Source organism: Paramormyrops kingsleyae, chromosome 4 (genome assembly GCF_048594095.1).
Source record: "Paramormyrops kingsleyae isolate MSU_618 chromosome 4, PKINGS_0.4, whole genome shotgun sequence".
NCBI classification, from domain to species: Eukaryota; Metazoa; Chordata; class Actinopteri; order Osteoglossiformes; family Mormyridae; genus Paramormyrops; species Paramormyrops kingsleyae.
Window position 1 is genome coordinate 34682750 of NC_132800.1, and position 10561 is coordinate 34693310.

Genomic DNA, 10561 nt, shown 5'->3' on the forward strand with positions numbered 1-10561 from the left:
TCAAAGGAGCTGGAAATAAGGAATGTTTCTTGAAGACATGAGGAGAACGTCCAATCAGAACTGGGAAGGGGCGGAACAAGAAGGGATTTGTTTTAGCTCCAGATATCAAACCAATCAGATGTCTGGCAGCCTTTAAAAGCTATTTTACGGAATAACACTGAATTAATGTGAACATTTTTGGCTCAGATAAAAATCTTTTCACAGTGAGGCAGGACCTACCCGAGTATACATTATTCATATGGCTGTTTGATAAAATAAATGAATATGTTCTATATTTCCTTTTTTATTTTTTTTTGTACATGAACAGATTTGTAGCAGGAATCGGAATGAAAATGCAATTCGCAAAGACGGAAGAAAACCTAGTCATGTGACCTGACAGCACCCGAGAGCTGGTGTAAGTTAATAAAGGTAACCCAGTTAAAATGGACTAGTGGCTTGGGACGGGTGAGGAACAGCAATGTTTAGCATCCAGCTTCGGCAGGGAAGCAATGTCACCGAGGGCCAGGGGCCAATATCAGGAAGTGGCCCCTCATGGACACTTACCGGCAAAAACGAAACAGCCGGCAGGTGAGAGATGAAAGTCTGCGTCTACACGGGAGAATTGGAGGGGGTGGCATCTCGGAGGGCAGTGAGCATGTGCTTGGGTGTGAGGCACCGGTGCAGCGGCCCCTCAGGGGGGGACATTGTGTTCCTGGGACTCTCCTATCCCGCGATCACTGGCGTATCGTGGCTCCACATGATGTAGACGGGGGAGACAAATCTGCCGCCCAGTAGGGGGCGCCGGTCTGCTCGCTGGCCCAGAAAAAGCTTCGGAACAGGGGGGCTGACTGCAAGCCCAGGCCGGGGGACCGTGTCAGAGCGCGGCTGAGTCCATCTCACAGCCAATCGTCACCGTTCCTGCGCTATGATTCACGCTGGTACAAACGTAGCTCTCAGGCTACTGAGTCCAGTGATGACGCGCCTACACAACAGATCACAGTTATTATTAATGCGCTCTGCTAAATATCACTGAAGCGCTTTGCTTTTTATAAAACTGCAGAAAACTGTTTCATTTTCCATGGCAACATATGTAAAAGATAACCGTTTACTAGCATAGCTTTTATCCCTCATAAATAAGAGGTCGTGCAGATATGGTGGCAGTGATCATCAGCCCGGTCCAAGCAAACAAACGCAGTGAAACACGACGAAAACACAGTGAAATGCAGTGCATTATGGGCAATCGCACAAATACATGGTTCTGCCCACAGTCTCACCATAAGGGCCGTTTACAGTTTACAGCCCACCTGAACTGCATGGTGCAACAAAAACCTCACCCGATGCTGAATTTTAAAAGCGGAACTGGAGCTATGGTTGTCTATCAAAGACGATTAACTAAAGCTGTGACTTAATTAATGACTAGTCTGTAAAGCAAAGAGGAATATAGTTAAGGGAACCGTCAACGAAGCCTTCGGATGCTGGCAAAAAGTGAGCAGAAGGAGGTCATTCGAGGGTTAATGAAACACGCTGAAAGCCCCAGCCAGTGCACTGATGAGTGACGACACAGTGGACGGCGATGGAGGCTGATCTCATTCCCATGAGGGAAGCGAACTAGGAGTCACTGGACTGGAAAACTCAGGTGCACTACGGCCACTAGGTCTCTTTCCAGTCCACCTCCTAATTATTTAATTGATGGTAATATTTATTTTGTGGAGCTGTCACTAATTGGAAAGTGACTTGGGTGCTATGACCCGTAAGAGCATTGCTAGCACTCTACTCCCCCCCCCCCCAAACTCAACCCCCAGCCCAGCCCCATCCCAACAACCAGATTTCCCACATGGCTACAAACAACACAGTGAGACTGCTGTAATTGTAGTGTTCAGTCTTTCCTTCCCGTTACTTAGATTCCCATGGGAAGAACAGTACATCCACTTTGAATAACTAGTCACATACAGCTGCTGAAGGTCAAGTGGATTGTAGAGCATTGGTCACCAACCAGTCAATCACAATCAACAAATCAATCTTCCAGACATTTCTAGTCGATCACATCCATTGGACTGTCACTCTCCCCAGTTGGCAAAAAAACCAAGGGCCTCCCCTCCCCCCCGCTCGCTGAAATATACCACTGTGACCCAGTAGCTCCCAAAGATAATTTTCTTTGTAAAAATAACTGTAAAAATGTTGGAGACCGCTGGTGTAGAGTATGTTGTTGAATAAAGGAGACAAGAAGTTGTGTTGTTGTTTGGTGTTGTCTGGTAGGGTTGTTGTTCGGTAGTACTGTTGTTCAGTGGGGTTGTTGTTTGGTGTTGTTCAGTAGTGCTGTTGTTCGGTGTTGTTCGTTAGTGTTGTGCTTGCAAACGTGTTACAATGCTGCCCAACGAGGCTGTTTTTAAGTCCTAATGAGTTCAAACCCATACACCACGTCTTGGACTCGCAAGCGGGCCGTCTCTGTATGGGTGGAAGTAAGGGGTGACGCTGGTACTCACTGTGGCGAGTTCGTCGAACTTGCCGAAGAGCTCGTTGAGCAGCTTCACCAGTTCCTGTGCCGTGCACTGGGATGCCAGGCTGGTGAAGCCCACGATGTCGGCAAACAGGATACTGGAAGAAGCAAAGCAACCCAGCCTCAGCATAGACCCGTAGAACAGCATTGCCACTGCATCTGCATGTACCATTAAAACTACCCAGACTAAATTTATGCTGCTTCGAACAGTTTACTTGAAAGTCCCTCTATATAAACAGGAACTATTTAACAGCAAACTGTGGCTATTTCACACATTCAAACCCAGGAATGTTAAAAGAAAATGCATCCAAAACAAAGACACGACCCAAGACAATTGTGGGAGATTAAGAGCTGGAATGAAAAATCAACTGCTGCTCTCCCTTCTCCCAAGAGGGAGGGAAACGTGTGGAAAAGTGTAATTCTCGGCATTTCTCAGAAATAAACGGACAAATAAATAGCATGATATCTCCGAGGTGTCCCATGTTGAGCACACAGGCCCAGAGGAATCCAGATAAATTCCTCCATTTTAACAGCCAGCCCATATTTTTTGCGTTGTTCTTGTTTTGTGCCATTGGTAACAACGGTAAGAGCTTTCCTCATATACATATATGCCAAAACATTAATACTAAACTTGTTTTATGATTTTGTTTGGATAATCCCCCCCCCCCCCCCCCCCCAGAAGTGACCACTCCCCCACACATCCCCAGGTTTCAGGTGTAACTGATCTGACGTGCCTTGTTGAGAAGCTCAGCGTAAGAGAGGCTGCTTGTTTGCTTCGTTGACATTCGGAAAATACACGTTAATTACTCATCTATGAGCAGCCCCCCCCCCCCCCAAAAAAAAAAGACGGCGGAGGCTCTGATGAAGCTGCTCCTCAAATTAGGAGAATAATTGCTCGCCGCACAATTACCAGAATAGTCAGTGCAATCATGTGTGGCCGCAGCACGTGGAACACTGACGTAGAGGGCCAAAGCAAAATGTGGATGCACCCCTTTAAGACCATCATGCCAAAGCAGAGGAGCATGTGGAGCAGCCCTTTAAGACCACTGTGCTGATGTGGCAGGTCATCGAGACCCTGATGTTACATCGGCCAATGAAAATGGGGGTGTGTCCCTTTAAGAGTAGGCTTCAGCACCTAGCAGCCTTCTAGGGATACACACTTGCTGTCCGTTTGGCCTCCATTCAATCTAATTTCTAATCATAGATGGCAGGGTGACTTTATAATGGACCCCAATGGGTATGATGACAGGCAAAGACCCTAGACAGTGTCATGCTGCCCTGCCCCTTACAGAGAAGCTACACGCAGATTTCATATTCATGGTAATATCTGTGGTTAAATACATTACTGAAAATCCACAGATCATTTGATGTCTTAAAATTTGTGAGCCGGGTGAGGAAATATCCTGCGTGTTTCTGCCAGGGAGGGAGGAGTGGCGGGGGTCACGTTCGCTGGCTTTGAACTCGTGGCTGTCTAACATAGAAAGACAGGCTGCATTTTAATAAGCAGTTGAAAGGGGAAACTGCAGGAGTGCCCACTTAACAGAGCAAATCGACGCCTCAGTCAATGGGGCAGAGTTGTTCAGTTCCCTGAGTGCTCACTTGGGGGCGCCCTACCAGTGGGGCCCTACCAGGGGGGCCCTACCTGACATTGTCGTGCCTCTGGATGTAGATCTTGTGAAAGATCCTCTCAGGAGGTTTCAGAAAGTCCTCTTTCATCTCCATGGCCACGTTTCTGGGGAGCAGGCTCATCAGTAGGCGTTCCTAAAAATAAAATCGAACACTGTTTTCTAAAAGAAGGACATGGATGATCACGCTGTCTAACTTTGTCAAAGCCCCCCCTCCCCCGCCCCCATTTCCAGGGATGCTACGGTATGAAGTTGGGTCATTTCTTTAAAAAGGGAATTTATTTGCGGTTATAAGCTGCACTTAAGAAATTATGTCTGCACAATCAAACAAGATGACAGTCAATATGTCTCAGTGCCAAGGCGTGTAAAGGTGTGGATGTTTTTCAAACTTTAAGGGGGTGTTTTTGAGGAAATCCGTGCAGAGATCCAATGCAGCGCAGGAGCGCATGTGTACCCCACTCACACGCAGATACGAGGTGCGATCGCTACCCATTGAAAATAGCTACTTAGTCGGTTAAATCAGAAGAGCTACACTTGTCACTGACTTTTATGTGTTTAGAATTTTGTTGGAGTAGAACTATACTATAGCCATTGGTGGCATTTACCACCAGTCAAACCACGCGATTGCGTGGGGCCCCCAAGGACTGGCGACATACAGTCACTTCACTGGATGGGGGGGGGGGGGGGGGTGCTGAAGTAATTTATTGTGTGGGGCCCCAGAAACAACAAACCAGGCCCTGGCACTGTGAGCATGTGTGTGTGTGTGTGTGTGTGTGTGTGTGTGTGTATGTGTGTCACTTTATATGTGTGTGTCTGTGTGTGACTATAAGTGTGTGTGTATGTGTGTCACTGTATATGTGTGTGTGTGTCTGTGACTATAAGTGTTTGTGTATGTGTGTCACTTTATATGTGTGTGTGTGTCTGTGTGTGACTATAAGTGTGTGTGTATGTGTGTCACTGTATATGTGTGTGTGTGTCACTGTATATCTATGTGTGTGTGTCTGTGTGTCACTGTATATGTGTGTGTCTGTGTGTGTGTATGTCTGTGACTATAAGTGTGCGTGTGTCTGTGTATCACTGTATATGTGTGTGCGTGTGTGTGTATGTGACTGCATAATTGTATGCGTATGTGTGCGTTCCTGTGTATCCACCTGCTTCTCATTCTCGTCCTCCATACGAAGCCTCTCCTCTATGCAGTTGCGTGCCTGCAGAAACGCTTTCCTCTGGGCTCTCTCCGTCAGAATCCTCACAAACAGCCCGGACAGGTTGACACTCGTGAACAGAACCACGTTGGCCACCAGCTGTCGAAGACAGAAAAACGGCGGCCTGAGATCCTCAGCTCGCACGCGGCCAAAGAGGGTCACGGCGATCGTCTGCGGGGCTGCGACTGTGCAGAAGCACTACGAGACGCAGAGCACATTTTTAACATTGAAGTGTGTATTTCAGCTTGGTCCACAAAGGACCAACATGACATACAGTATGATGCCCAGAAATGCAACCAAAGGATGTTCTTCACTTGCTCCTGTGAGCCATGAATTAATGGCTGTTCTCTGATAAGACGGATTCAGTTTTCAGTTTGTCACCCAACTTCTCTTGTCGATCCAACTATATAGAGCAACGTGGTTTCCCCCCCCCCCCCCCGTTGGAGAAGGTCCATGATTTTATAATATAAAGAACTTACTTTCTAAATGAAATTGCTGTTATACTAGAGTGCAAGTGTGGAAGTCAAAATGGCATGGATTTCATAGACCTACTAGAAAACCTTCAGCATACACTCCCATGTTCACTCCCATCCACTTAAAAGTAAATCTTCTGCTTGATTTGTCTTTGGATCACTTTGCTATCTCTGCCGCACCTGTACTGAATCGATTAGACATCCTCTGTCCAGTGCACTCTTTGCTCAGCGGTACTGGTTCTGGTCTGTCCATCATCTCCTTCAGAAACAGCGTTTCCCAACCCGCTCCTCGGGGACCCGCAGACAGTCCATGTAAGGAGTTGGGGGGGGGTTGACCTCTTCGGAGCTTTCCGAATGAACCAATAGAGCAAATTCATCTCCTGTGACCCGATTTTATCCAGAATTACAGGGGACGAGTGGGCCAAGGGCATAAGCGGATAAGGGGGTCAATTGTATCTTCAAAATGGCTAAATAACACCCTTTCTTAGAGTGAAAAACTACTATAGAACCCAAACATGACATTACTAAACTAAATGCTAATTCCCACAGCCTAACAGGCGATGCTTACTGGTTATCGATTAGGATTTGAAATAACACTGAATCTCAATGACGTGCGCATCACTTCCTGTTACCCTAAGAGTCATTAACTGTAACATCTTATTTTGATTAGAGGTCCAGCATATCGGTAAAATCTTATCAAGTTGTGCCTGCGCCTTTCCTGCATATGAACTGCGTTCATAAGCGCTTACGTCAGCATCTGCAGATCGCCGAGCGAGTCTATGAAGGGCCCGACACAAGATTTTAATAAACGCCCACGCACACTGCTTTTTTTTTTTACCAGCACTCAAACTTATGAGATCAATGTAGTCTTTAATTTTCTAATATTTTTATACTAAAAATATTTTATACTATTTATATTTTTATACTAATACTAATGCTGTAATTGGCCGTAAAATGTCGTATCAGTAAATGGTGGTTTAGCCTTGACAACCGAACAGACATTAGTTTTAATGGACTTGCCAGGTAAGCTATGCAACACCCAATTTCCATACAACTGCAAAACGATGCCTATAAATTGGCATTCCTACTGTAATTTTTAAAATGTCATTTGTTTTCTGAGGAAAAGCTAATATTTAGAATATCTCTTAACAGAACTCCAAAGTTACTGTAATGTCCATACCGGTTTACAAAATATAATTCAAAACTGCGATTACAGCTGCATTAAATATAAAGCACATATTAAGTCACCAAATTATTCTAACAATAATGTTCTTTCAAATCACAGTATATATTTAAATATTTATATATGCGTTATTAGCAATATAGTTCACGTGGACAATTTTATGTGGAACATTTTAGCCGGTGTCTGCTATTGGTTTGTTCATATAAACAAAGATTTTCACAAATTTGTGATGTCTACCACGTTATTCATGTCAACGGTTGACATTACGTTACTGTAGTCTGGCTATATTTATACAAGTCGGCGGGGTGGGTTTTTGCAATGTGGCAGTAATATTCGGATACAGATTTTTCTACATACATTTAGATTAGTCTTGTAGTCATTGTAAAAATACGTTTCTCTAGGATAAAACAGTTGGCTTGGATCTCCGCTTTTTTACGCACTGGTTTCGTGGTTAAATGCATTGCACTTCTCAATAACTTTATATTAATCAGCGTGGATTGCTTATGTATATCTAGCTTCTAGATTTTGGAGCATGACGTTAAAATGAAAGCCACGGTGCTTCATTAAAGAAGACAACATGTTTTGTTGATTATCAATCATATTATGGCTTGCAATCTTTATATTACCTAGACAGCTGAACGCGATTGCGAGCGAGTGCTGGGTTCACTGTGATCTGACACCACCTTGTAGTAAACTTGGACTAATACCGAATAATACTGATAATTCAGTAGGCCTGTATCACTTTCTATGTCAATTTTTGTGGCTATACATGGGCTTCAACATATTGCTATTCCTGTTTCTATTGTGGTTTACTATGCAAAACTTTCTTAATCGCGTCAAATGCATCAGAATTCGATGAATTACAATAATGATTTTCAATCTTGGTAATCAAATCCGTTCCTAGACACCTTAGTTTTAGGATACCTGGGGAGAGCGACCCTCGACCTAAACACGAGTCGAACATAAACTTTTTTTTATTTTGCCATTTTAAGGTTGCGTGTACAGAACACAAGCTTAATGGAAGTTGCCGCGATATTGATTAGGTTTATTAAAACAACAGTGGGGCACTCGCTCATCTACACGATTTCCTAGAAAGAGAGACGCCCGGCTCCGCTGTCCATTTTTAGGTGCTGAACCGTGCGTGGCATTAATTACCGCGGGTCCGATTATCCGGGGAAAGGGCGCGCTGTGGCGGACACTGAGAGCTGCCACGGTGGAAGTATCGTAAAAGGCACTTACTGTTCTCCACAACCTCTGCCTTTTAGCAGTGACCGACGTGGCTGTCACAATAAGGTGAGAAATGGCGATCATAATCCCGAAAAGGACGGCCAGCAGAGTTCGTACGGGTAGGAGGCAATAGGCGACAAAGGTGACCAGCATCAGCTGCCACATCCCCTGCTCAGGCGACACCGGCGGCTCCGCTCCATAAGCTCCGAGGGAGAACGGGCAGCACAGGAACGAAAAAGTGAAGCTGAACAGCAGGGTCAGGTTGACGATCTGCTGTAGCTGAGTCACCTGCAAATACTTGACATTGGTGACAATGAATAAAGAGGCGAATATAATGCAATGGACCGGATGCGACCCTTTGGACATGGTCAGGCTAGGACCGGAGACCAGTTCCAACACAGCCAAAGTTGATGCCGTGATGATCAGCACTGCTAGGGCTTTCAGGGTCGAGGTCTGCTCCAGTTTCAGGTTGTAATTTTGGAACAGCGATTCAAGCTCCTTGCAATCAAACTCGTCCTCGCAGGCGATGGCATTGAGAGGGATCCCGGGGGGACAGTGGCCTTTCTTCCTTCGGGTTTTGACTTTCTGAAACGGAATTTCCTCCATGTCAGTGCCATTCATAAAACGATGTTAGCGCTTCCAGTCTTCCCGTTTTCGGCTGGCATAAAAAAAACCCGGTGCGACAGCTGATCGCCCTCCGCGTTAATGGCTGGGGGGCTGACCGCGTTATCCGCGATCCCGGTGTATAATCTACAGATGCACGCATCCACAGGTTGATATCGTCGCTTGTTGCGATAAGTGACCGAACAAACGTGCACCATCCGATTTCCCTTCGCGTGCAAAAAAAAAAGCATCAAAGGTAGATCAGTTTCTCGGTTTACTCCGACCCAGAACTGGGTTACATTATAACAGAGCAGACGGTGATCCTACTCGACATCCAGCAGCATTTCGCCGGGCTCAGATTGGATCACGCCTGCGCGATATAAGCTTGCGATACAGGGCACGTCTCACTAAGTGAACAGAATGACAAGAAAAAGCAAAGATTTGTCAGGAGCCACACATGCACATATTTTGAGTGTCGACGTCGCGATGACGCAAAGCGATGGTTTTATTCCTGATGAGTTTTGAAACATTAATTATACGCCTGCCTCTAAATCATATACACAAAATCAATATACTACACTTTTGAGGTTTGATTACACAGGTGACTTTACAGTAAAACATCCAATAGGCAACTGACTGTCCATTGAAAAAATGTAATTTTTCCTTTGGTCAAGTAAATAGATATGCTGGCGACACACTTACAGTTTCCAATATCACGGTGGGACTTGTTACTGACTACTTTGTAAAAGCTCTTTCTTTCGAATAGCTCGATTTATCAACCGCAAAATATGACGATGCGTAAAACATATCTGGATGTCCGTTTAATCACTTTACCAGTGCAAACATGGATCATACGAACGTACCAACAAATATTTGCAATATATGCAACAGACAATTACACAAATGAAGAGATCATTGTAAAGAGGTAAGTTTTAAAAATAAACTGGGTAGTCACGCAGATTCTGATTACCATGGTAAAGCGGATATTATATTTACAAATGAAGAACACGTTGGCTTTTTCTCTCCATTCTGCAGTGGCACCTTGCGCTCCTAATTAACAGGTTTGCATCCCATGACATGCATATCCGGGTTCATCATTTGCATAAGTCTATTCAATGCCATTTACCGTGGAGCTGAATTATGCTATAAATAAACATGCTGTCGCTCCAGCTCACCAGGGCTATTTAGCTCTTTTATCCAGGTTCACCGCATTTGCTATTTGCACGCGGGCCGGTGCACGTTAACGCATTGCGCAACCGCTGTATATCCAAAGTTTGTACTCTTAATGATTTGCACAAATTATTTTTGATTAGCCGCCATTTTAGGCTGCTAACACAATAATGAACGCAATTGGAACATTTTTCCAAAACGTTCTGACATACATTCCGGTTTGGTGGGTAAAATAAATGGTTATTCCACATATTTTGAAATACTCTGCATATTTGCACAAAATAACCATCGGATCGCCTTGCCCTTAGGAGGCCCGTGTGGAATATAAAACGTCGGAAATATACCTGATAAATATGCGCACTAAAATGTAGTCTGCCCCCCAAAAATAGATGGAAAGATTTCTGTGAAAGGAATATATATATATATACACACACACATGCTATCTGTGCGTAGGTCTGTATTATCTAATGATTTGACACTCAATAGTTGTGTAGGCCTATATGAATGTGAGGTTTAAATGATCATTCATATCTTATTTCTATTAACTTACTGTTGTAATTCCCGTATAGTGAATCCGAAATTCATCCTATAAAAAATCATTA

At 44.5% G+C, this 10561-nt stretch overlaps 1 protein-coding gene across 3 annotated transcripts in view; it reads right to left on the reverse strand.

Annotated features, from left to right (window-relative positions):
- Window positions 1-9824, reverse strand: part of LOC111845834 (adenylate cyclase type 1-like) — a 32022-nt gene extending 22198 nt beyond the window's left edge. For 2 of the 3 annotated variants that reach the window (XM_023815523.2, XM_023815522.2), the window contains exons 1-4: window positions 8199-9216; window positions 5253-5402; window positions 4119-4237; window positions 2463-2574 (exon numbers count right to left, since the gene is read on the reverse strand). In XM_023815523.2, coding sequence (XP_023671291.2) covers window positions 2463-2574; window positions 4119-4237; window positions 5253-5402; window positions 8199-8807 — 990 coding nt within the window. In that variant the 5' untranslated portion in view covers window positions 8808-9216. Of the gene's footprint in view, window positions 1-2462; window positions 2575-4118; window positions 4238-5252; window positions 5403-8198; window positions 9217-9759 lie in introns of those variants that run through there. The other variant, XM_023815524.2, reaches the window with a different exon arrangement.
- Between the last annotated feature and the right edge of the window lie 737 nt (window positions 9825-10561).